Source organism: Festucalex cinctus, chromosome 1 (genome assembly GCF_051991245.1).
Source record: "Festucalex cinctus isolate MCC-2025b chromosome 1, RoL_Fcin_1.0, whole genome shotgun sequence".
In the NCBI taxonomy this organism is placed as follows: domain Eukaryota; kingdom Metazoa; phylum Chordata; class Actinopteri; order Syngnathiformes; family Syngnathidae; genus Festucalex; species Festucalex cinctus.
The window spans coordinates 12,920,665-12,947,024 of record NC_135411.1 but is presented as its reverse complement, the minus strand read 5'-3'; the positions used below and the strand labels follow the sequence as shown (position 1 = coordinate 12,947,024).

The 26,360-nt window shown below is 39.7% G+C and overlaps 2 protein-coding genes across 5 annotated transcripts; one reads left to right on the top strand and one right to left on the bottom strand.

Moving 5' to 3' along the window:
- Positions 1-871: 871 nt before the first annotated feature.
- LOC144016416 (uncharacterized) lies at positions 872-2,972 on the bottom strand. Its single transcript, XM_077517556.1, has one exon. It carries the CDS (start codon positions 2,934-2,936, stop codon positions 1,287-1,289), a length of 1,650 nt encoding a protein of 549 aa, XP_077373682.1. The 5' UTR covers positions 2,937-2,972; the 3' UTR covers positions 872-1,286.
- On the top strand, positions 2,730-24,841 carry kdm4ab (lysine (K)-specific demethylase 4A, genome duplicate b). Of its 4 annotated transcripts, none has more exons than XM_077517530.1 (23): positions 2,730-2,953; positions 5,922-6,075; positions 6,786-6,961; positions 7,063-7,177; positions 8,275-8,468; positions 8,583-8,632; positions 8,722-8,825; positions 8,907-9,044; positions 9,307-9,530; positions 10,502-10,665; positions 10,762-11,324; positions 12,285-12,386; positions 12,574-12,688; positions 12,770-12,945; positions 14,053-14,263; positions 14,943-15,022; positions 15,593-15,648; positions 16,381-16,489; positions 18,692-18,883; positions 21,587-21,757; positions 21,832-21,951; positions 23,605-23,697; positions 23,778-24,841. In XM_077517530.1, exons 2-23 carry the CDS (start codon positions 5,935-5,937, stop codon positions 23,913-23,915), a joined length of 3,432 nt encoding a protein of 1,143 aa, XP_077373656.1. In that variant the 5' UTR covers positions 2,730-2,953; positions 5,922-5,934; the 3' UTR covers positions 23,916-24,841. The 4 variants fall into 4 exon arrangements, with proteins under 4 accessions (XP_077373656.1, XP_077373649.1, XP_077373639.1 ...); XM_077517523.1 differs by lacking the exon at positions 2,730-2,953 and adding an exon at positions 4,305-4,598 and having other exon boundaries at positions 5,906-6,075; XM_077517513.1 differs by lacking the exon at positions 2,730-2,953 and adding an exon at positions 4,409-4,598.
- Positions 24,842-26,360: the final 1,519 nt, after the last annotated feature.

Here is a 26,360-nt window from a genome sequence, read left to right as displayed (position 1 = left end):
TCTTCTGCACATGCGCGTCACCGATAGCGTCTTTTTTTTAAATTATTATTATTTATTGAAAGAACAACAATACAAAACACAACAGCCAGGGGGAGATAAATACATATGAAAATAAACTACTACAAAAATATATTGTACAGTTCACATAAATATAAGGTTTTGCTTGCTTTCGTATTTGTGGAATGACCAATAGACTTAATATATTGCTTGACTTCATTTTCGAACATGAAAAAACTAGGTTTCTGCTTAATGTATCGACATTGGTGTATGTACCGATAGCGTCTTGACAAGCTCATTTAGTTTGGAAGGAGCAGGAAGTCATCCAAGGCACTTCCCTTCCGGAAGGCCCTGCAAGCTGATTAGAAAACGTCATGACGTCACAGCTGGACGCGCCACCCATTGAGTCTCTGGGCCGAACAGAGCTGTTTAATAACAATGGACAACTTATGTCCTATACTGAATTTTTAGGTACTTAGAAGTTTCCATCTACCCTTAAAGAGTATGCCATACTTTGTGATGCCACTCCCACGGATGTAATAATGCTATTTAAAGGTGTTCAATCAAATATATGATCTGTTTCTCTCCCCAGTCCTATGGAAACATATACAGGGAGTCCTTGAGTTAAGGCGCACCCGACCTAAGGCGGTTTGACTTTAGAACGGTGACGCCCGGTCCACCATTTTGGCACCTCGTTCGCCATATAGTTTGCAGTGTTTTCCCCTCGTCCGCTATTTAGCCTTTAGCTAGTGCTAGCGCTTGAGTATCTTTGGCTTTTTTGCCCTCTTTTTTTTCCCACATCATGGCCCCAAAGAAGAAAGCTACAACTTTTTGAAGGACTTTTGTGGATTTATTACTTCCACAAGGACTATGGTTTAAAATGGGAGAATGTTTTATTTTATTATAGACAGCAAAAAATGGATGTATAGTTTATTATACAGTTGTTGATCATTTTAGTTAAATCCTATCTCCACAAATTCAAATACAGCAACCAAAAAACACACTAAACACTTTCATAATGATACTATCGTATATTTATTAATAGCTCACTAAACAAAAAGAAACTATCAGTATTTGTACTCATAAACTTTTTGAATGTAGGTGACTTATGTATAGCTGTATACCCCCTAGCATGTTTGTTCAACATTATATACCATGTTCTTTGTGTACTTGTATTTTTGAATATGGTTAATAAAAAAACAACAAAAAAAAAGTTAAAAAAAATAAAATATCTGGGCTGAACAGGAAGAACTTTCAAACTACACGACGTCGTCCCAGCATTCCTTTTTTCAGTCGGGCGGGAAGACGGCAGAATCCTGGCTGTCGTCGACTGGTCCGGCAGAATCCTGGCTGTCGTCGACTGGTCCGGCAGAATCCTGGCTGTCGTCGACTGGTCCGGCAGAATCCTGGCTGTCGTCGACTGGTCCGGCAGAATCCTGGCTGTCGTCGACTGGTTCGGCCGAATCCTGGCTGTCGTCGACTGGTTCGGCCGAATCCTGGCTGTCGCCGACTGGTCCGGCAGAATCCTGGCTGTCGTCGACTGGTTCGGCCGAATCCTGGCTGTCGTTGACTGGTCCGGCAGAATCCTGGCTGTCGTTGACTGGTCCGGCAGAATCCTGGCTGTCGTCGACTGGTCCGGCAGAATCCTTGCTGTCGCCGACTGGTCCGGGCGCAGGACAGGGTAAGGACGAAGAGGCGGAGCCCTGCAGCGGCAACGACAAATCGGAGGACGTGGTCACCTCCAAACGTCGTCTTTTGTTGAGCTTGGGCCTGCCCGCCGCACAGTCTTGGTGCTTCTTGCTGGAGATGTGTTCCTTGAATTGAATCTCAGAGTTGAGCTGGAGGTTGCAGGTTTGGCATTGGAAGGTTTTGCTCTGAGGACCGGAAGCCTTTGAAGATGGACCGGCGCGACCCGACTTGACGCCAGCTTGCGGGCCTGCTTTGCTCCGGTCAGCGTCCAACATGGCCTTGTGCTTGGTGCCTGAATTGTGCTCGTCCAGCTGCACGAGCGAGTTGACGGACAGTTTGCAGATCGAGCAGTAGAACGACTTCTTGGCCTGCTCCGCCCCCAATTCGCCAGTGGGAGGGGCCGACCCGCTGGAGCCGTCTTTGGCGGCAGTCTTGACTGGCAGCTTTTTGGGCTTGTTCTTGCTCTGCTGCAGCTTCAGGTTCAGGTTCCTGGCGTGGCGGCTGCCTCGGTAGTGTTCCTGCGCCTGCGAGTCAGAGTTGAACTTGACCTGGCAGACGCCACACTTGCCTGGCTGCTTCCGCTTCGCCGCGGCCGAGCCTCTGCCGGCGCGGCCACCAAACGTGTGCTTGATCACCGCCTTCTGCACCGGGTCCATCATGTTGAAATTGGGGAAAAGAATAGGCGCAGGTGTAGCAGCAGTGTTTTTGTTGGCGGGAAAACGCAGGAATGGGTTCATCATGCCGCAGCCTTGTCCTCCGGCGGCGGCGGCTGCGACACCGAGCAGGCCTGGTAGGGCAGCAGCCAGCGTGGGGCACATGTTTCCTCCGTGTGCCGGGCAACAGCAAATTCCATCCGTCTTATTGTGGCTCAACGGCGCCCCCTGTACGTCGGGCTCTCTGGGAAAGCGCTGCAAGCTAACGTCGCTCTCCAAGCGGCTCGGTCCGGCGGCGATCGGCGCAGAGAAATGTGCGTTGTAATGTTCGTTGTAATTCATCGTGCGAGGTTTACCGTAATTCTTTTTGTGACGTTCATTGGACTGCTCGTTGTACGGCTCCTCGTTGTACGGTTGGTTGTATGGTTCGTTGTACGGCTCGTCGTTGTACCGTTGGTTGTATGGTTCGTTGTACCGTTGGTTGTACAGCTCTTTTGCGCTACTCGTCGTTCTTAAGAACTTGAATTGTCTACTCTCTTTGTAGCTGCCCATTTCCCTGCTGTCGTCGAAAGAACTCCAGCGTTTGCGTCTGTCCATTTTCCTCGCCGTTGCGTGTGAGTGCGACTGTGTAGTGTTTTTTTTTTTTTTTTTTTTTTTTTTATTGACACATTTTTGAACAACCACTGATCTGAATATATGACTGGATAGCCGCTCGGCCAAGACTTTTGAAGTCGCGAGGCCGCCATATTGCTCCTCCCAAGAACAGTACTTAGTAGAAACAGCATGATTTATGATTTTTTTTTTTTTAATTTGTTAAATAAGAGGACTTCAGACGTTACAACTTGCCTTAAATAGATGTATAAATTTTATGCTTAATGATGTTTACAGGAGGAAACGTGTACATTTTTATTTATTTTTTATTAAAGAATTATAACTGAACAGAAGATGCCTCTGCCAAATAGTAATAATATTGGGGTCTAAGGAACTGAGAGATAAAAGAAAAAGAGGCTTTCAAAGCAGCACATACCGGCGTCCACTTGTTATTTATGTATTTATTCATTTATTTATTTATTTATTTATTTATTTATTTATTTATTTGCTAAAAAATAGTGACCAACCCGCCACAAACACCCCCACCCCACCCCCGGCCATATACCTACTGCCTACAAGCTGTACAACCCCCTAGCAAAAAGTATGGACTCATCAGTGTTGGACGAGCACTCACTCAGACGTTTTATTCTGTAGATCAAACTCAGATAAAAAAAACATGAAACAGTCGTGAGGTCATTCCAAAGTGCAACATCTTGGCTTTCACACTAAAACACTAAAAGAAATGAAGAAAAAAAACATTGTGCTGGTCAGTAAATGTTACTTTTATAGAGCAAGTGCAGGGAAATAAATATGGAATCACTCCATTCTGAGGAAAAAATATGGAATCATGAAAAAAAACAATCAAAACACATGACTAGTATTTAGTTGCACCACCTCTGGCTTTTCTGACAACTTGCAGTCTCTGAGGCATGGACTTGATGAGTGACAAACAGTATTCTTCATCAGTCTGGTGCCAACTCTCTTTGATTGCACAGTTGCCAGATCATCTTTGCAGGTCGGAGCCTTTTTTTTTTTTTTTTTTTCTTCCCAATTTCCACCACAGGTTTTCAATTGGGTTGAGATCTGGGCTATTTGCAGGCCATGACATTGACTGGATGAGTCTTTCTCCAAGGAATGCTTTCACAGTTTTTGCTCTGTGGCATGATGCATTGTCATCTTGAAAAATTACGTTTCATGCTTTTTATCTGAGTTTGATCTACAGAATAAAACGTCTGAGTGAATGCTCGTCCAAGACTGGTGATTCCATACGTTTTGCTAGGGGTAGTATATGTCTAATCTGTACATAATTACGCAGTATTCTGCTTGAGAGATGGGAGGAGTAAAATGGCCGCCCTGTGACTTCAACGGCTTGCCCGGGCGTGTATGGGCTTTCGACTATCCAGTCAAATATGCAGGTCAGTGGAAACAACGTACAGGCACGGCGTCGCCATCATCCGTGCTCTGATTGGCTGAACGTGTCCGGTGCGTGATGTGGTAAACAACATCCGCCATTCGTGCGTTGTGCGTCCGCATCTGAGGTAATGGAGGTTCGCGTTGCACTCACATCGAAATTGTCCGTTCTCCTCGATGCCTATCGCCGCGTGAATCGTTGATTACGGAAAACAAACATCACTGGTGACGATTATTTTGTCCGCGGGGGAATAAGAGGTGAGTAACCAAACGGACTTTACGAGAATCGAGAAGCTCGTCAAGTCAAAAATGCTAATCTGTTAGCTTCGGTCGCCCCGGACTGCTACAACGACAGCTCAAGCCTGTGCTTGCATTGGGGCGCAGTTTAATTCCCGGAACACTTTTTGAGTTATTGAGAAATAAAGAAAGTAATAAATAAGCATTTCGGAAGTTGGATGGCTGTCATTTGACATTTAATCAAGACATATTGTCAGAACTATTAAATTTTCTTTGCCCGTGTCCGTCCAGTCTTCTGTTTAAATGTAAAGTCTGTGGGATGAAAAGTAGTGTTACTGAAAATAGTCTTAACCCATGCAAGGTGTCCACTATCTAGCCTCTTGTGATCATGATTGTGCGTGAATAGCATTTGCTAATGTGAGATAGGCGGAAGCAAGAGGGTAACTCGATGTTGTTCATTGCTACCGATGGACAATTATGATTGCAGTAGGTAAAGAATAAGGCTCGGGCGAGTTAGCTTTTGAGCTAACGCTAGCCGACTGGTCGGATCAAGTTAAAGAGACGCAGGTCTAACCAATCAGATACGGGCAATGTGTTAGCTCCTCCTTCCTAATAATTAAAATAACATGATGATGATGATAATAATAATAACTTTATAATTATAGTGGGGGTTTTTAAGGGGCCCAAGCATGTTTGTAATTTATGAGTACGACCAATACCTGAATATTAATTAATGTATCACGACTTACAAATCAAATTATAAAGCTAATAACGATACAAGAAAACAATCACAAATGGCGAAACACGAATCACAAGGTTTATTCAGTTAGCACAAGAAAAAAAACAATCAAGCCTTCCTTGAATTATTTTCTAAACGTGTTTTAAAATGCTTGTGAACTAAATATTAATATGCCATTCTGTATTAAGCCACAACGCAAAATTTCCATTAAAAAAATCATTTTGAAAAATATCAAAGTATAAATATGATAAAAAAACATCTCAATTTACTCGTCAGTATTAGATCTGGGGCTGTTTAATTAAACACAAGCTGATGTAATCGCAAGTAACCTTCACTTGCTCTGTTATGGGCTGTCAACAGATTAACTGCACCTTCTGCCATCTAATGGAAGAACATTTAATTGTTCTGCCTGCATGTGTCGCTGTTTAGATTGATGATCAAGAAATTTGTAATGAACAAATTGTGATTTTGAAAAATTCTGTGAAATTGGATCATTTCCACTCGCAACACCTGATAATCTCTCTGGTAACCTGGAACAGGAAATGACGACAGTCAACAAATTTTTTCATATTTCTATGTGTAACCAAAGTCTTCTTCAAAATCAGCATCAATTTGGGGATGGCGTCAGATACAGGCTCCCAAAACCATGGCTCCAAGGGGATCATGACATTTTACCCCACTGTTGAGGAGTTCAAGAACTTCAGCCGTTACGTCGCCTACATGGAGTCGCAGGGAGCACACAAAGCTGGCCTGGCCAAGGTATGTGCTTGATACTGAACAACTTTGTGCAACAATTGTACTGGAAGTGACAGTGGCTATTTTTATTTTTGTGTCTCTTTAATAGTGATTTTTGAATTTGTCATACAAACAAACAATGACTAGTTAACTCATTTGCTCCCAATAACGTATAAATACGTTTTTTAATGTTCTAAGTGTCCCAAAGACGTATTTAAAAGGTTTTTTTTTAATTTTTTTTTATGCTAGAGCATGCAGAAGGCTTTGATGCAGCCTCTCAACTGCAAAAAACGGTTGCAGAAATTGTAGTTATTACACAAACGGCCAGCAGGTGGCAGCAGAGCAAAGGAGATCAACCAGGGCCATCTAGAAAAAAAGCTCAATTACTTACAATTTTAAATAGATTTGTGAAAACTGATGAAACTTAGCTCTCTTCTAATGCCAATTGCTGCAAAACAGAAACGGATAGAAACATACTTTTTTTTTTTCCTGATGAAAGAAGAGACTTTAATCTTTCTTTTGATAGATTCCATGCTTTTATAGCAATAGAACACAATATTCTGTGGGCCTTGCAAAATCAGTCAAAATCCCATAAAACAGCCGGGAGCGAACGGGATTGCTTCTGTGAAAATGGCTGGGAGTGAATGAGTTAATCAAGAGATCAGAATATGTTAAGCCTAATAACACTTCTTGGATGAGCCAGTAATGGGTTTGTTTTTCCCCCCTACTTGTAGGTGGTTCCACCAAAGGAATGGAAGCCCAGACACTCGTATGATGATATAGACAATTTGGTGATTCCTGCACCAATTCAGCAGGTGGTGACAGGCCAGTCGGGCCTTTTCACTCAGTACAACATTCAGAAGAAGTCGATGTCTGTTTCAGAGTTCCGCAAGCTTGCTAACAGTGACAAGTAAGTAAAACAAATTAGACGGCACTTCCACATTTTACCTGTTGTTAATCCGGTTAAGAAAATGGATGGATTTATTACATTTCTTTTGTCCATTTTTGCAGGTTCTGTAGCCCTCACTATGATGATTTTGATGAACTGGAAAGGAAGTACTGGAAGAATGTGACATTTAATCCTCCAATTTATGGGGCTGACGTTGGTGGCAGTTTATACAATCCGGTGAGTTGACGTTATATATCCTTCCAATTTATCACTGTTCTGTTTTGAGAAATAAAGGACAATACAATGTACATGCAAATGGTCTGTATTCAAATCTAATGTACATAAAATTAAATGGTGCTACATCATGAACAGTTATAAAAATGAGCCAGAATAATAGTTTCTACTAAAGATTTGTATTTATTTTTTTTAAATTGTAAACTGGCTCAAATTGCAACTTAACTCATTTGCTCCCAAAAACTTATAAATACATTCTATTTTAAATGTTTTAAGTGTCCCAGAGACGTATTTATAAAAAAATTATATTTTTTTATTTTTATTATTTTTTTATTTTTTTTTAGCGAGAGCATACAGAAGGCTTTGATTTAGCCTCTCAACTGCAAAGAACAGTTGAAGAAATTGTAGTTATTACTCAAATGGCCATCAGGTGGAAGCAGAGCAAAGGAGATCAACCTGGGCCATGTTGGGGGGGGGGGGGGGAGCTCAATTGCGGTACTCAAAATTCTAAATAGATTTGCGAATAATGATGAAATTTAGCTATATTCAATTGCTAATTGCTGCAAAATGGAAACAGATTTTTTTTCAGATGAAAGAAGAGACTTTAATCTTTCTTTTGGTAGATTCCATGTTTTTATAGCAATAGAAAACAATATTCTGTGGGCCTAGGAAAAAAAAAAAAAAAAAAAAAAAAATCCAGTAAAACAGCCGAGGAGTGAAGGGGATTGCTTCTGTGAAAATGGCTGCGAGTGAATGAGTTAAAGGGCTACAACAAATGATGTTGATTAACAAGAGGAACACTCTTTCATCTTTTGTGCCCTTTCATATTTTGTGCGACTGTTGATCAAAGAGAAACTTCCAGTCACCTGTCTGAGATTGTAACCTTACTGTAATAATGAATGTATGTCCTCTAACAGCCAGAAAGACCGACATGTAAAATGTTCAAATATAGTCTATTTTGTTTCAAGTATCATTCATATGAAAAGCGAAATAGAAAGAAAAGAGAATGACTTTGGGGACACTGTAGTATTAGTTTTTAGTTTACACAAATTGGTATGATATTCATCATTCATTATTATGTTATTGTGCATTTTTTGCAGGAAGTCAAAGAGTGGAACATTTGTCATCTAAATACCATTTTGGACACGGTGGAATCTGAAAGTGGCATCACGATTGAGGGTGTCAATACACCCTACTTGTATTTTGGTATGTGGAAGACCACCTTTGCATGGCACACTGAGGACATGGACCTCTACAGTATAAACTACTTGCACTTCGGAGAACCAAAATCCTGGTAAAAAATAAATACATAAATAAAATGAAATACAAAAATAAAGGTAGCAATAAATGCTGTTTCTCAAAAGTCCAATGGGATCTTCAGTGACAAGATGCGTTTAAATCTTTGCAGGTACTGTGTCCCTCCTGAGCATGGGAGAAGATTTGAGCGTCTGGCTCAAGGTTCGATATCAGTGCAGTATTTATTTCAACATTTATGTGTTCCCCCCTCCAACCACTGTGGTTCTAACATTCAACATATGTCGCTATAGGTTTCTTTTCTGGCAGTGCTCAAACCTGTGAAGCCTTCTTGAGGCATAAAATGACCTTGATATCACCTTCAATACTGAAGAAATACGGCATTCCCTTTGAAAAGGTATCATTTCATTTTGCCAAGCTCGAAACAGGCACCATTAAATCATGAAATTATTGAATGGTTTTATACCCCATCCCTTAGATTACCCAATATGCTGGTGAGTTCATGGTCACGTTCCCCTATGCTTATCACGCTGGCTTCAACCATGGTTTCAACTGTGCCGAATCCACCAACTTTGCCACCCAGCGGTGGATTGAATACGGCAAGCAAGCAGTTTTGGTGAGAATGATTAAAGAGTGCAGTGAAAATTCCCAATTCATTTGCTCTTTTTGCTCTACTAGTCTACTACAACTGTTCTTTTATTATCTAGTGTCTCTCTTGTGGATTTTCATCTATAGTTGGAAGTTATTGAACATATCCACAGCGATAAAGGGGGTTTATTATAAGTCACGGTTTCTGCTACACAACAGCATCTCAAAGTGAAGAGTGAAGACTGTGGATGATTAAATTGTCACTTTTTTTTTTAATGCTTTTCTCTCAGTGCTCATGCCGCAAGGACATGGTGAAGATCTCCATGGACGTTTTTGTCAAGAAATTCCAGCCAGATCGATACGAACAGTGGCTAGCGGGGCGTGATATGGCGCCCATCGACCACTCCAGGCCCACCCCGGAGGCGAAGGAATTCCTGGGCGATTCTTTTAATATCATCTACAATACTAGCAGCTGTTCCATCGATAGCGGTCGGGATGATGTGGAGCGGAAGAGGTTTGTCACATCTATTATGTAAATAGCCGGTCAGCTTTATTTAACAGAGGGGTGAAACTTATTTTCATTGCGGGCTGCATAGTAGTTATAGTTTCCCTCAGAGGAGCATCAAATGCAGAAAAAGTGTATCTGTCTCCCGATCTTGAAATTGGCTATTCTCGTCGCTAACATTTCTCTTTATGGCAAGTTTTGAAAAAGACATGACTGAGGCTGCGTGACAGGATATTTTGACATTTTGCCAAAAGCTGCCATGAGCCTGAGTTATGGTAGCCCATAAGTGATTAAAATGAAACAAAATCCAAAACACTACATGACAAAAAAGGTGGGAGACGCAGTCACAAAATAGGGGGCCACAAAATATAATTCTGTGGGCCGCTAATGGCCCCCAGGCCGCAAGTTTGAGACCCCAGATTTAACTTTTAGTAGGGTCATGTCTGACTTTTCATTAAAATAATCAACTTCTTTCAAGTCTCCTCAACCTTATAAAGCCTGAACCATGAAATGTATGAGAAAATTCTGATTTTTTGTAAATAAAAAAAATATAGAAAAAAAAATCGGTCCTTTTGATTAAACTTTTTTTTTTTTTTTTTTTTTTTTATATAAAAATTAACTTCCACATATGACTTTTGATTTGTGTCATATTTGAGACATCTGGTCACAATGCTTTAAATTCGTACATTTTTAACTGTCAAAAATATTATAATAAACAGACATATCAAACATAATATTTCCAAAAATCAGAAAGAACATTTCCCACTATTAATAAGTATCTTTCTCAATTGGGGCGATCTTTCAAGGTCGCTGGAAAAGCCATCAGCTGGGTGATACTGCCCTCTAATGGATTATCCGTGCAATGCATGTGTCAGATCATATACTACGTTAGGGTTTTAATGGGAGAAAAATTATTATGGTCATGAAATGGAGGGCTCAAAATGTCTTGTATTTAACATATTTCTGAATTTTATCTTTAGTCCACTCCAAAGAATTGAGACCAAGAGACACAGGGTGTGTTTGCAGCTGCCCGACGAGGTTGTTCCGAACGACACAGATGAGGAAATGATGCAGTACGCCAAACGGCCGAGACTAAATCTTTTGCCCCCGCGTTCGTCTCCACAGGATGTCAAGCGAAATAAAGGTGCGTATAATGTGCTAACGGGTGTTACACTTTCCTTAAAAAATGCCGTTTTTCCGTCATCTGCTTTGACTGATTACGCACTGATTTTATTGACAGGCCCACCAAAGTTGGTTGTCACGCCAACAAAGCTCACACTGATAGATCCGTTTCACCGGGGCGACTCGGGACACACTCCGCACTACACCAAGACTCGCGCGCCCGCATTTTCATCCTATTCCCAAAACGGCGACCTATCAGCCACGGCGACGCCAACGTGGACGAGCGGCACGGGGCAGTCTTCCCGTAAAATGGGTGTGGCCAGCTTGCTCTTCCATCGGACCCTCACTCAAAAAGACATCCTGCAGGTGCACAATTACCCGCGAGAGAAGCCGCAGGTTCACACCATGCTGCAGGTGCACAGCTACGCCAGAGAGCATCAGCCTCGTCAGCCGCAGCTCGCGGTCGCCGCGCCGACTGCGTCTCGCGCGCCGGAGTCCAGGCCGGAATCGAGAATATCGCTCAGCCAAACGGAGCTCACGCAAACGGAACATTCCGTGGAGAAAGGCCACATGGCAGGTGTTTCCATGTGTGTTGATGTTCAGGATGTAGCGGTGAAGGCTGACGCTGAGCCCACCCAGGTCAACAAAATGGAGACATCGAAACACCAAAACAAAAGAAAGGTCTGTATTAAGGTTTCATTTCTACCATAAAGGCGGCATGCACAAAAATGTAAATTGCTTTCTTTTTTTGTGCACTATTTATTTATTTTTTTTAGGGCTTGGCTGATTAATCGGCCGCCGATCATGTTTCGTTTTCAAAATATCGCTAGCCTAGCGCTAACAGGATGTTAGCAAGTGATAACAGGACATTAACATTGACTTGGGGAGTGTTTTTGTTTCAAATAACGAATATCCACACACAAATCTTGTGGGAATACGTACCCTCAGATGAGATAACACTAGACAAAGGCACAAATTCTTCTCACTTGGTGAAAAAGAAGCTATTTTTAACAGAATTCAATCGCAACTTTCTTCTCTACTCACTTTAAGCGTGTACGCCGTGGATGCACGGTACCACACTGCCCCCAAGAGGCCAAAACAGGAACAGTCAGTATTTGTTCTTAGTATTCTATTCTGATTACACGTTGTTATTGATTTGATTTTGTTATTGTCCTTTCAAGTTCTAAAGTTGATAATTCAATGATTCAGACATTTTTTTTTTTTTTTTGTCTTAACACACATTTCCACATGACATGGCACGAAATACGATCCCCAAGGTCCCAGGTTAGTTTGGCCAGCAAACTGAGCCATGATTGGTTGTTACCTACTTCCTCGGCACAGATGATGTAATCTTCAGTCGATGGCAAGCGGAAACATTTGTTTTTTAAAGGTAAAAATTGTTCATGAAAAATAATGAAGTCATTATCGGACAAAATATGACATTTTTACTGCTGAAAATAGCTCAGTGAGTCAAGTATCCCTTTTAAATGAATCAAATTGAATTGTGAAAAGAAATCAAATCAAACTGAACTCTTGTGAATCAATTGAGGAAATTAGAAACAGTACGCAGCTCTACCAAATGTTCCATTAGGAGCTTGCCAAAAGTGTGCTTAATTGTATGTATCTTATTCCAAACAACAGACAAGCCAGTGCCCTCTTTTGGATAGTGGCATTGTCGTCTTCAAAGACACCATTCCTGTCAAACAGCCAATGCACATGAGGGTGATTGCTCATAGTCACGATGTAAGTACTAAAATGTAATATGAAAATATTGCATTGCCAGTACAGCGCTTCCAACACTGGTTCGTCTCAATCGAATTGAAATATCCAGGGGAGTGAATGTGAATAGTTTCTCAATATGTGCCCTGTGAGTGGCCCCAGATTTGTTCACAGGTAGGCTTTGCCTTGCTAAATATAATTTCACCACCAGGTGTCAGAAGAACAGTCCTACTGCATGTCAGTGGTCGCCAAGCAACAGCAGCACGAAGAGCTCCGAAAACTTTCACGCCACCATCCGCTCTTCAGAGAGACGTACAGTGATGATGGTGAGCACAACTGACCTTACAGAGACACTTAAAAAGTCCAAACGGATTCAGTGTATGTTTTCCTTTCATCCCGCTCTGTAGACATGTATCAGGATGTGGCGGTGGAGCAAGAGGAGAAGGAGGAGTGGGCAAAGCCGCTCAGGCGGCTGTGGCAGTGTCAGCCTTTCGACCCCCACGTGGAGTGGGAGTACAATAAGAGAATGGGGGAACAGGCGCCCTACTGCTCCATTTGCCTGCTTTTCTACACCCACCACCAGGTGAGCTAGATTAGCTTACTAGCTCGTCATCAATTTCCTCTTACTATTCAACACTGTTGTTCCATCTAGAGAGGCAAGGAGGCATTGGAGTAGATTACATTCCATGACGTCACTTGTGACTAAAAAAAATAAATAAATAAAAATCTTGTATCATCTTTTCCCATTGAATGAAATGGAAATTCATTGAGTGAAAATGTGCACAACGAACATGCAACTTCTGCCTGTTTCCATTTGTTATTATTTTCTGAATATTGAGAGGAGAAGAGACTGCGCCATGAGATGACATCATGTGGGAGCGTCTGAGCTGACTGAGCAAACGATTGTTTTCTATTTTATTAATTCCAGAAATAATAATTGTCCCCCTCAAACTAACCTTTACTTTATCGTCTGCCACCATTTTTTGAGACTAGAATGTGATGTGGTACCTTCACCATGTCCTGTCATTGTTTATTGTGAAAACCTGTTTCCAGAGCCAAAATTTGCATTTTCACTCCAGCGTAAACACTTTTTCCAGAATATGCATGCAGCACTCCCACATTTATGGTAATAATGCAGTGCTTCTCAATTATTTTCTGTCATCCCCCCTATAAATAGTATCATTTGTCTATAAAATTGTTATAAGCACACCTCTGCTTAACACTCTATCCTTATTAACGTATAAGAGAATAAAAAAAGAAATCTGCACCAACTTACAAAGAATAGCTTTATTAACTGTAACAGAAAAGTTTATCTGAAATTTAAAAAATAAAATTAAATCCTTAATTAAACTATAAACTATAAACAAACAGGACGAAATTACCACAAAAGATTAACAAAAACACAGATGCGTAGACTGAAAGTTAAAGTGTGTACATCCTGTACTTAAAAAGTGCATTTTCCTGAGTGAATCCGGCAGACAGCCCCTTTAAACTATTCAATGAAAAAAACAAACATTTGTTGGCCATTACAGGGAAGGGTGGTACATTATGTGATTTCCCCCAGAAATACGTCACACCGCTCCATGCATCGAGTCCATTTTAGGCTTTTGTCTTGTTAAAAACATGCACATCAATCACATATGTTTGATCAATCTGGTCTTAAAAAGCAAACTGACGTTTTCCTTTCTAGTCTGAGGCCAGCAACGGCAGTTCCAGTGTGACACTGGTGAAGCGCCAAGGTCGCCAGTGGTCCAAACCTCTCATTCCTGAAATGTGTTTCAACACGCACACCAACAAGGCCAGCGATTGCGAGGAAGGCCAGCTGTCCAACCCTCACATCACAGAGGACGGCACCAGCCGGCTGCTCAGCTGTTCTCAATGCTGCGTTCGAGTACACACCAGTAAGCTCGTTCTTAGCTCCACTTTTCATATTTGAAAACAAGCAAGCCTTGTAGCTAGTAGTGTTCATTTCGTCAACGAAAACTAAAAAGTATTCCTTATTCTTTATCAGGATCCCCATTAGCTTCCGCAAAGTGGTCGCTAGTCTTCTTCAAATAATTCAACAAAAACATACAGTTGAGTTTAAAATTACTCTATATAATAAAAATGAAAACACTAAACACACCTAGTATTCAACAGATAAAGTAGAAACAACCATTCACAATTTGAAAGGTCACGCACAATAATGAACAGTTATAATCAAGAAGTTTTTTTTGTTGTTGTTGTTTTTTTGTTTTTTTTCCCCTCCCTTCTTTGTGGTTTGGGCGCTGTGACTCATACTCACTTGGTGGGTGTTATGTCCATGGCAAGCGCCTGCAAATATTATCTGTTCTCGAAAAAAACTAAATAAAAATTGGGGTGTTCCATTCCATATTACATTGCGCATAAACATCAATAGACGATATTTAAATTTATATTCCACTGTTAACCATAATTGTTTGTGCATATTAATGACATTAATGACTAAAACTGAGACAAAATGTTACAATTGCTGATAAGATTAACACTAGTAGCTAGTCACCATATACAGAGGGGAAAAAATGTAATGGAACAAAAAAAACCTGTTCTTGTCTGTCTCAGGTTGCTATGGTGTAACGAGAGAGGAAGCAGAGCAGGATGACTGGCTGTGTGCTCGCTGCGAAGCTGATGCCACCTTTGAGGTTTGTGAAACCGGCCTTTCAATTATTCATCGCCAGTTGTTGTTAGGCTGATAAGCTTCACTTAAACACAGCGAGGTTCCACATGGAGCTTTGTGAAGGTTTTAAACGCAACCCATACCGCTCACAGGTTTAAAAAAAATTAAAAAAAATCATTGTAATCTACTGTAAAACGGCACTATGAAAAGTCAACTTGGCTGTGCTCCTCCTATTTATGTCCTGCTGGGAGTGTTCCCTTCCGTTGTGTGTTTTTGTTAGTAGAATACATTGTTCCTCGTTTTGTTTTTGAGCGGTATCTTAACTGTTGTTATCAGCATTCCTGCTTCATTTTTCTGCAACTATCCGGGAATATTGCCCAATATTTGCACCACTAATGATCTTAAGTGACCACTAGTGGGCAGTACAGTGTGCAATGGGAATAGGAATTTAATTACAGTACTGCTATCTAGATTTTCATTTTTGAATCTGAAACAAAAAATTATTTTATTATTATTATTATTATTTTTGTCTTGATTGGGGCTTTTAATTTCAGTTCTTTTAACAGAGTCAACCTCCCTTTTTTTCTTGCACTAGGATTGCTGTCTGTGTTCTCTCCGAGGCGGAGCTCTGCAGCGAGCCAACAATGACAAGTAAATAATCCCAGCAATCCCGTCAGCGATTGTGATTTGATTGTTTGATTTGGCATGTTTGTCAGTTCATCGGATTTTAAAGACTGGAGATGCTTTACAAGTCGATATATAGTCCAGGCTGCAATGCATGATTCTTGCAGTGTGGCCTTATGACACATGTTGAGGTTACTGTTTATTTTCTGTCAAAATGTGAAGAATTTCCGAACAAATATTCATATTTGCTATTTTAATAGCTAAGAAAGTGGGCTGTTCAGTGCCATTGTCCTCACACCACCTTTATGTGCTGAGGTTTTTTCCAGGTTCATTCTGTGCCTCCCTTTAAAGGGACAGCGCTTGAGCTTTTTTCCCCCCTGTTGTCATGACTAATTTCATAATATGAATGATGTTAAAACTTGAATACTTTTACCCCATTGACACAGCTTTCAATTGGCCAGCCGTCAAAAGTTATGTATTCCCTACATACAAATGAAAACATTTAAAAATGTCCCCCCAAAAATTTACTGTGGTAATATTTGAAAGGGATGTAACATATTGTCCAATTGTTTATTTGAGCGTAAAATGTATTTTTCTTCCCCCCCTCACACTTGTGTTAAAAGTTCAAGTAAAAAAAAAAAAAGACAAGAATTAACTGAATGTGTGCTTGCCTAAATAATGTAGGTATGCTGCAGAATATTGCACCCTGGACATTGTTCTGTTTGTCTTGAGTCAATGTCATGTTTGTCCGTGCGGCAGGTGGGTTCATGTGCTGTGCGCCATCACTGTGCTGGAAGCTCGCTTTGTAAACATCACAGAGCGGCGTCCCATCGATCTGTCAGCAATCCCACTGCCTCGCTTCAGACTGGTAAGAGTCCCCGACCCTTGAGAGTGCACGGATCATAAATGATTCTCCAGGATCCTTCGTGTTGTTGAAATGAATTCGGCTTCATGATGAAAATGGGGGGAAATTGTCAGTTGTTCAAAGGGGTAATGTTTTTTCTTTTTTTTTTAAACAAGCTTCAATAATTTAGAATAATAATAATCATCATCATCATTTTGATGAGAATTGACTGTTATTTGACTATCAAAGTAGAAAACAAAGTGGTACTCTTAATATTTTACGTTGGCACAAATGGAAACTGAAATGAGGACATTAAAGGCTATTTCTTTAGATTCAACTCATTACAAGTTAATACTGTAGAATCACATCCTTGCACTTAAATCCACAAATGTTGACATTCACGCGATGCTGGTGGTCATTTGCAACTGCAGAGTTGTAATATTGAATTGCAGAACATTATATCGTGAGCGAAAAAAAAAAAGTGGTTCCAATAGAGTTTTGAATAGAAATGATTTGTAATTGGGTCATATTTTATCATTTTCATGAACTGGCCTCAATACGGTCTGAAGTCTTAATCTATATGCTGGTTATCCCAGAAATTACTTTATTAACCATAATAACATGCATGTGAGTTGCAAGTGTTTTTTTTTCCGCTGGTGAGTGACATGGGTGTCGGTGAATGAGCGTAGTCAGCTGAATGTAGTTGGGTTTCCATCCACCCATTTGATTCGAATTTTCAAGAAATGTGAAAATAAAGCTGAATGGAAACGATACAAATTCGAAGGAGGGCCCCAAATTAGCAAAAAACGTTTTACACTTGGAGGGGGTGGATTTTGAAGCCCATTGGAAAAAAAGGAAAATGTGAATAAACGCTGACAAAGACCGGGTACACGTTTTGACCAGATATTATGTTACACGTACGTTTGTGGTCACAAAGCAATGGCGGATGATAAAGTAAGGTATGTTTGAGGGGGGGGACGGCGAAACAAAAATCTTTTCGGAATTAATTAAAGAAGTGAATATGAATGCAATTTTAGATGGAAAACAGAAGAAAAAAAAACGCTACAGTTTATCAAGTATTACAAAAGCGAACTCATACGATGTCATCGCAGGGCGCAGTCGCTTCCCGTTCGTCTTCTTTTAAACTACTGGTGGGGATCACATCTCTATGATGTACAGTGGTACCTCTATTTACGAATTTAAATGGTTCTGGAAGAAAATTCTTAAGTACAAAATTTTGTAAGTTGAGACGCATTTTCTATGTAAATGCCCTAATCCGTTCCAAGCCTCCCAAAATTCAGACATAAATGTTTTCTAAAGCATAAAAATGCATCAAATCATGTAACAAATACGTTACAATTAGATTATTGCACAATAAATGGTAGTTGTGCATAATGTAAAAAACAAAGAATAGAATAAAGAATAAAAATGATGGTCATTTACCTTTTTAACTGCTGTCCTCATCGTTTTTTGCCCTCTTTGGTTCACGTTCTCTCTCAGAAGTGTTTTTTTTTTTTTTTTTTTTTTTTTGTCTGGTGTTTTGTAAAGAACGGATCCAAGGATGTTTGCTTTTTTTTTTTCTCTCTCTCTAGCAAATTAGCAATACTGTTAGGCTAGTGATTGTGCATTATAAATTGTTAGCCTAATGGTATATTTTACTATGTATTTTTTTTTGCCTTTTTTTTTTTTGCACTACATGAACTCAACTTGAAAGAAAACCAAAAACTAACAAAGTAGTTTTACAAAGTGATGCATGCAATTGAAACTTTGAGGCATGACATTTTGCTCTGACTGAGCTTTTTTGGAATCAAATTTTTTGATTTATCGTTTAAGCCCTAGGTGGGTGTGAAACGAAAATGTCTGGGAATGATTCAGTGCTTTGAACCCATTCGTCAGCCTTGCCTCCATTGTCATTGTTGTAAATCTCAATGGAGGCTGAGTCAGGCTTTTAAATAGTATCATAGTCTAATAAAAAGCATGTATGATGTCAGTCTCACATTAGAAGGAAGCTGTTGAGTATCCCGCAAAATGTTGTTCATGTGTGTCCGGGTTGACTACTCCCTTTGAAACCTTTTTTTTTTTTTTTTTTTGGTCTTTCTCCCGCTTGTTTCCTTTCTCCTCCTTTCCTTCCCCTTCTTCCCGTTGGCACTTCCCTTACTTTACCCCACCGCTTGAAACCTTTCCCCTTGACACCCGCGCCCGGCGTGACTCTTTGTCCTTTGGCAGAAATGCGTTTTCTGCAGGAAGCGGATGAAGAGGGAGTCGACGGGCTGCTGCGTCCAGTGCTCCCACGGCCGCTGCTCCACGGCGTTCCACCCTAGCTGCGCGCAGGCCGCCGGCGTCCTCATGCACCCGGACGACTGGCCGTTCACCGTCTTCATCACCTGTCCTCGCCACAGAGCCAACAACATTGCTGAGGTAGCGGCCGAATAGTCCAAATGTTATTAGAAACGTTCCGGAACGTGGTCAGCCTAAAGAGCGGCTGTGTAGTTTCCAATTTCATAGAGCTTTTGATCCATCACAAACATGCCCATATTTAGACTACATTTTTTCCCCCCCCCTCCTTAACTCATTTACTCCCAATAACGTATAAATACGTTTTTTTAATGTTCCAAGTGTCCCAAAGACGTATTTATACGTTTTTGTTTTTTTGTTTTTTTAATGCTAGAACATACAGAAGGCTTTGATGCTGCCTCTCAACTGCAAAGAACGGTTGCAGAAATGGTAGTTATTACTCAAACGGCCAGCAGGTGGCAGCAGAGCAAAAGAGATCAACCAGGGCCATCTAGAAAAAAAAGCTAACTTACAATTTTAAATAGATTTGTGAAAACTGATGAAACTTAGCTCCTTTCTAATGCTAATTGCTGCAAAACGGAAACCGATAGAAACATACTTTTTTTTTTTTTCCTGATGAAAGAAGAGACTTTAATCTTTCTTTTGATAGGTTCCATGCTTTTATAGCAATAGAACACAATATTCTGTGGGCCTTGCAAAATCAGTCAAAATCTAGTAAAACAGCCGGGAGCGAACGGGATTGCTTCTGTGAAAATGGCTGGGAGTGAATGAGTTAAATACAGTCTAAATAGGAACTCTGGTTACTTATTGGTCAATTCGCAATGTATTATGAATGGATGAATGTAATGTGTATTGTTCACATCACAAGTTAAAAACAGTGGGCACAATCCAAGAGTGAGGAGGAAGCTTCAGAATTTATTCATAGCTCACATTTCATTTTCATATTACATACAGTGCAAGACACATTAGGCATGGGCAATATTAGATTCTAGTGGCTACGATAACCATGAGCAAAAATCGTACGGCATTAAAATTACAGCTCTGAAGTCACTTTTTTTTTTTTTAATTATTAGTTTTTTTTTCCTTGTACACAATCTATTTTATTTTTAACAATGTAGAAAATTTAGTGCATTAATAGATGTATAACATGTTAAATTTAACTAAATAAACGTTAATTCTTCTTGGTTCAATTCCTCCTAGTACCCAGCCCACCAAGTATCCCATCACCGGTGAGCTATTTTTAGAACAGACCTATGGGCTACTTGGGGCTAACTAGTACACACTGGCACATTTAAAAATTGTAAAACAAATTTTAATGAAGTCTTATTTTTTAAAAAAAATTATATAAACTGTGGAATACACAATGACAACAAGGAATGATTAACATAAAACTGACATACAAAATCTAAATAACCTATATACATAACAAAACACATGCCGTATGCATGCATACATACATACAAACGTAAATTAAATTACAATAGATAACAGCAAACAAATTAAGTTAAAGACCTCTATCAAGTTTGCCTTTTATTAGCGCAGCTGCCGCAGTCAAAAATGTTGTTGTTGTAGCAGTTGCATTATTCATTTGCACCATCAATAATTCCAAATAAATAATATCAAGAAAAGTTAAGTAACAGTGAGAATTACTATGTATGGTTTCCAGCTTAATGCAATTATTTTATTTTATTTATTTTTGCTGCTTTTTGACCAGCCAATAACTTTTTACATTGTGATAAGTTAAGTTAATTGAAGTTAAATTACTTAAAATAAAAATTTGAGGATTCATTTAGTTTGTTGTTATTAATGATAAACCAGAAGCAACCTGCTGGCAGAAGTTGGCGACAGGTTTGCAATCCCAAACCATATCTTTTTTTTTTCTTTTTTCTTTTTTTTCTTTTTTTTGTAAGGGCAGTGCACATTAATCAGAAGGCATTTGCGCAACTGAAAGTTTCTACCATTAATTAAATCTATATGAGTAAATGAATGATTTTTAGGATTTCCAAATATCCAAAACTTTGTTTTTAAAGGGATACTTTACTTATTTAGCCATTTTTGGCAGTCAAACATTAATATTTTGCCTATAATAGATTTGATGTCTTCATTATTTTTAATGTACAATTAGTACCTTTAAAAACACATTTTTCAACTTGCTGTCGACTGAAAATGACATCACAAGGGCTCAGGTAACCAATCACAGCTCAGCATGTGAATGTCACATGACCAAACCGCGAAAACAGGTGTGAGCTGTGATTGGTTCACTGAGCCCTTGTGATGTCATTTTCAGTCGACAGCAAGTTGCAAAATGTGTTTTTAAAGGTACTAACTAATTGTACGTGAAAAATAATGAAATTATCAAATGAATTATAGACAAAATATTAACTTTTTATTGCTGTAATCGGCTAAATAAGTGAAGTATCCCTTTAAGTTCAAAGAAAGCTAATATAACGTCACCATAATATCAGATTTATTTTCCCCCTGCTTAATTAATATTCTACGAATGCAATGTTTAGATTAGTGGCGATACATAGAACATATTATAACAAAATGTTTTGACTTGTGTTGTGTTATAATTTTTAATTTTACAACTGACTTGCAGCAAAACAGTTGTCTATAATTTCACACTTACCTTACGGATGATTTTATAAAAAATTTTAAATATTACATATTTTGACTTATTGCACAGGTTCTGCAACGTACCTTCTACGGAAACCTTTTTTTGTTTTGTTTTGTTTTTGTCACTTTTTTTGTTTGTCTAATCTCATGTAAAATATGTGCTTTGGCGCCTCGATGGAGTGAGCTAAACAAACGTGTTGTGGTCCACAGCGTAACAAGGACGCCATGCGAGAGCTGTCGGTGGGGCAGCGGGTGATATGTAAATACCGAAACGGGCGTTACTACCACAGCGAGGTGGTGGGACTGACCACCGCCACCTTCTACGAGGTGGTGTTCGACGACGGCTCGTACAGCGACAACCTCTTCCCGGAGGACATCGAGGTCAGTCCGCGTCGCGCCGCATTCGCACTGGACGCCGGCCCATTCTGCGCGTCGTGACGGTTTGCTCTTTCCAGAATCGGGACTGCGTGCGACTTGGACCGCCTGCAGAGGGCGCTACCGTGTCGGTGCGATGGACCGACGGGTTGTTGTATGGAGCCAAGTTTGTGGCGTCTCACTCAATCCCTATGTACCTGGTAGGACAATTTTCTTGCTGTGTAGCAGCTAATTCATCTAATAAGTCTAAGAATGAATATCAATCTTAGCAACATTTATACAAACATTGTGTCGTGTTAATTGGCATATGAGAGGATTTTAGAAGGCTGTATGTAATTCACAAAGAGTAATGTTAAAGCAGTTATGCATGTTATTTACTTCCTGCCCATACCTATTGAACAGTAGGGATGTAACGATAACGGCGATATCGTGATATTAAAACTGCCACGATATCGTCGTCGTCATGTTCACGATATTTAAATGCAACACATCTGTTAAAAAAAAAAGGTCAGGTTAATTTCCATTTGTGCAGTTCCCTCTGGTGGCTAGTTTTTTAGTGCAATTTAATTTTCATTAGGGATGTTTTGGCCCTTCTATGTTTAAAATCTACTCTAATTGTCAGATGAAAAGGGCATATGTAATATGCCTGTGAAGCAAGTCAATATGTGGAGGAATCAATGTGTGTGCGCATTAACAACCCAACATAATAATAACAATAATAACAAAACTTAATAATAATAATATTGATAATAATATGAATAATATTGATAACATTGATGTTATTTACAAAATCACAATATTGTGCTTTTTCTTAATATGAGCTTTTTTTTTTTTTTTTTTGGGACCTTTTTTAAATATCGCCAACCTCCTCACAATATCGTGATATCGTATTGTGATGTTTGGATATCGTTACATCCCTACTGAACAGCATTGAAAAAAATGAGATTTTACTGGACAGTATAATCAGCGGGGCCCCTAATAGCTTTGTATTATACTGCCCCCTAGTGTCCAAGGTGAGCACAACAGAATTATAATGCACCAACACTTTAAAGTTTTACTTTCTGTTTAATTCAGGGGTGTCAGGCGATTAAAATTTGTAATCGTTATTAATCTAAAATTTTATATCTGTTCTAAATGTACAATAAAATGTTTTTTCCTAAGTTTTCAGACTCTAGTTAACATAAAAGTGAAGAAAAAAAACCTCATGGAAATATGGCTGAATCGTTTAGTCATTGATACAGTAATTTCATAATTCATAAAATTGAGTTCAAATGAAAAAGATGTACTGTAAAAAATGGGTGATATTGATTTGTGTTGGTCATTTTTCTGCCACTAGATGGCATAATTGCATTTGTAAGACATTGGTGACAGTTCAGTGCATTTTTCTTTTCATATTAATAGCTATCTAATCTTGATCATGAAGTAACGTAAAATTTTGCACATTTTTAAAATTGTAAAATGCAACTTGACCCCTGTCTCCACAAACCGATGCATTATTATTCAATTTATCACTGCAAAATTATGTTGCGACTGGAATTCCCCCATTTCAGGCTTTGCAAGTAAGGAACAGTCATTAACCGAGCGTTTAAACCAATAAATAAATAATGAAATGAACTTTTAAATAAACTCAAGATTAACGTAGGCTGCTCATTTTGACACCTCTAGTTTAATTTCAATCTCTTCCAAAACTATTAGAACAGCAAGGTCAATTTCTTTGTTTTTGTTGTATACTGAAGACATTTGGGTTTATGATGAAAAGATGAACATGAAACAAAAGTTCAGAAAAAGGTTCAACTACGTTACAATACATTTGCTCAAAAGGTGAATCAACATGCACGTCTTCTGCCTTTCAGGTGGAATTTGAAGACGAATCCCAAATTTCCGTCAAGCGCGAAGACGTGTACACTTTAGATGAAGATCTGCCCAAACGGGTCAAGTCGCGACTGGTAAGTCCCAGACGGACTATTTGTCGACATACCAGTTTGTACTGTCCACAGTACAAATTTTCTTCCCTTCCCCTCTGCAGTCGGTGGCGTCGGACATGCGCTTTGAGCTCTTCACGCAGGATCACGTCAAACAGAACTCCAAGCGGCAACGGGTCATCAACTCCCGGTACAGGGAGGACTACATCGAGCCCATCATATATCGGGCCATCATGGAGTGACGTCCGTTTGTCCTGCCCCTCCCTCATTTGCTTCCACGGCCTGCCAGGCTTCATATTTATAAAGTACGGCTGGGACTTAAATGACTTTGATGTGCTTCGAATAACACTTTCATATCGTGCTCTGTAGATTTCCTTATCCTTAATTTATTTTTTGGAGGGGTAGAAGCCATCAAAAGTTGCACTACTTATTGAGGCGAGATGTCCCCCCCCCCCCCTTCCCCTGATATGCATCTCAGAAGCCATTTTCTCATTTTTGTCCTTCATGTGACTTTTAAAGAGAGTGATATGAACATAACTATGGCAGTGTTAAACATGTACCGAATCACTCCAGTTCACACGTCGCATTTGCCCAAAGATGTTCAACATTACACGTGGAGAGTGTCAACAAGCCTGAAATTTCCCTCTCATCCCATCTCAATAAAATTCATCGCAATTTGTTTGCAATCACCTGTGAAAAGTCAAGAAATGTACTCGAGCCTTATTTCCCCCCCTTAAAAGATCACAAATCATTTTTGATTATGCGGGTGACTTCAGTTTGAGGAAATGAACTATTTTTGTCCTTTTGGCTTGTCGAAAACCTCAGATGTATTTATATTTATGATAATAATGGCAGGTTTTCAGGCACTCTTAACAGCTTTCCGGCTTGTTCTCTTTGGCTCAGTTTCCCTGGAATCACCTTCCACTGAGGACGTGGCCGCGAAAGAGCTCAACTTTTCTTCATTTTTGTCTGGTGACTGCTAGTTTTAGAGATGAAGTAAGAAAGTAGTAGTTGTGTCCCAACATGGTGAGGATGATAGTCAGTGAGGGTCAAATAATACCCGTACTGCTTAGCGATTGGTTGCCGTTTGGTCTCAAGTGAAACTTAGCATTAAGTCTGTCTTTGTAAACCCTCGACTGTTTGAGTAAAGTTTGGGATAAGAAAAATATCTGCGTATGTGTGTCAGTGATTCATTTCCTACGTGCGCACTCAACTCTATGGAGCACTTTAAAACAGCCACCACTATTTTCTTAAAGGAAGTCAACCCCCCCCAATAAAAAAAAATTCTATCACATGGCGGCCATTTCAGGTAACAACCAATCACAGCTCCGCTTCAGAAACCAGGTGTGCTGTGATTGGTTGTTGCCTGAGCAACCGTGATGTCATCTTCTGTCGACAGCAAGTGGCAAAATGAGATGATTAAAAATGGCTGGATTTTGCTGCACAACTCGTATTCTACAAATGTAATAGTCATCAGAATGTTATTTTTAGAATAGTGAGGTCACATATAACATATTGGTCAGAAATATTTAAGGTTGACTTCCCCTTTAAAATGAACTTTAGGGGCACAAAAACAGCAAAGACCCCAAAATTGAACCCTGTGGAACACCATACATTCCGTTATACATAAAACACACTTCTACTTGTTGAAATCACTGTTTTGTTGCCGAGTACAGCTTTCGGTAGCATGACTAGGGGAATTACCAGAATTGACAAAATGTTTGGGACAACCCCTTTTCTCTGATTGGTCAGTCCTGGATCACCTTTGCCTTTCAATGGGGTCATCAAAACGGTGCATTTTAAACGGTGTGATTGTCTGACAGTGTGTAAGTCACTTACTGGTGTGTGCGTGTGCTTATCGGGTATACGGATTCAATCCATGGCCGTTGTGACCATGTCAAAGTGCCCTTGAGCATGATACTGAACCCCCCCAGTTGCTCCTGATGCTACGTCATTAGTGGGTGAATGAGTAGTCATAGCGTAAAGCACTTTGAGTGCCTTGTAGGTGGAAAAACATTTGCCATATTACCTGTAGGGTATCCTCTGTGGAAGAAACAAAAAAAATTATATTATTAAATTCCTTTTTACATCCTGGTAAATTTATCAATGCGATCGTCCATGACATTGACAAAAGTTCCAGTGAGTTTATACCAACTGTTCACTTGGCTGATGATGTCATACGGCGCTACTTTTAGCATGAGGGTATTAGCCCTTGTCTAGCTGTTGTGGCATTCGTGTAATTAGAGGCTAGGTGTGCTTATGTGTGCTGTGACTACTGTTTAACTGTAGCAGCTAAGACTGGAAAGCTATCCCCCCCACCCCCTTATCCTTGTTTGACAGGATAGAACAATGTTGGTTCAGGTTTAGCATTAACTTGTTAAAGTAAATACAGTTGCTAGAAAAGATATGTGAGCCACTTGTAATTGTCTGGATTCCTACATAAATTGGTTATTAAATGTAATATCAGTCTATGTAAACATACCACACAAACGGTCACGTTTTCGTAAACATTCTAAGTACAGAGTGGAAAAAGTATGTCAACCACAAAGCTAATGCCTTCTATGTGAAAGACAACAATCTTGCGTTTGCTAGCATTAGCACTAGCATTAACCAAACAATAGATCTCAGAACAGCTACAGATTTGAAGATATGGAGAATCATTACCTTGCATCAAGATGATAAGCATC

Excerpts from the sequence above, each read along its gene's own strand:
- LOC144016416 (XM_077517556.1), bottom strand. The coding sequence starts at position 2,936 with ATGGACAGACGCAAACGCTGGAGTTCTTTCGACGACAGCAGGGAAATG.
- kdm4ab (XM_077517530.1), top strand. The coding sequence starts at position 5,935 with ATGGCGTCAGATACAGGCTCCCAAAACCATGGCTCCAAGGGGATCATG. Across the intron at positions 12,946-14,052 it reads TTTTCTACACCCACCACCAG|TCTGAGGCCAGCAACGGCAG; the intron begins GTGAGCTAGATT and ends TTTCCTTTCTAG. Across the intron at positions 18,884-21,586 it reads GAGCCAACAACATTGCTGAG|CGTAACAAGGACGCCATGCG; the intron begins GTAGCGGCCGAA and ends TGTGGTCCACAG.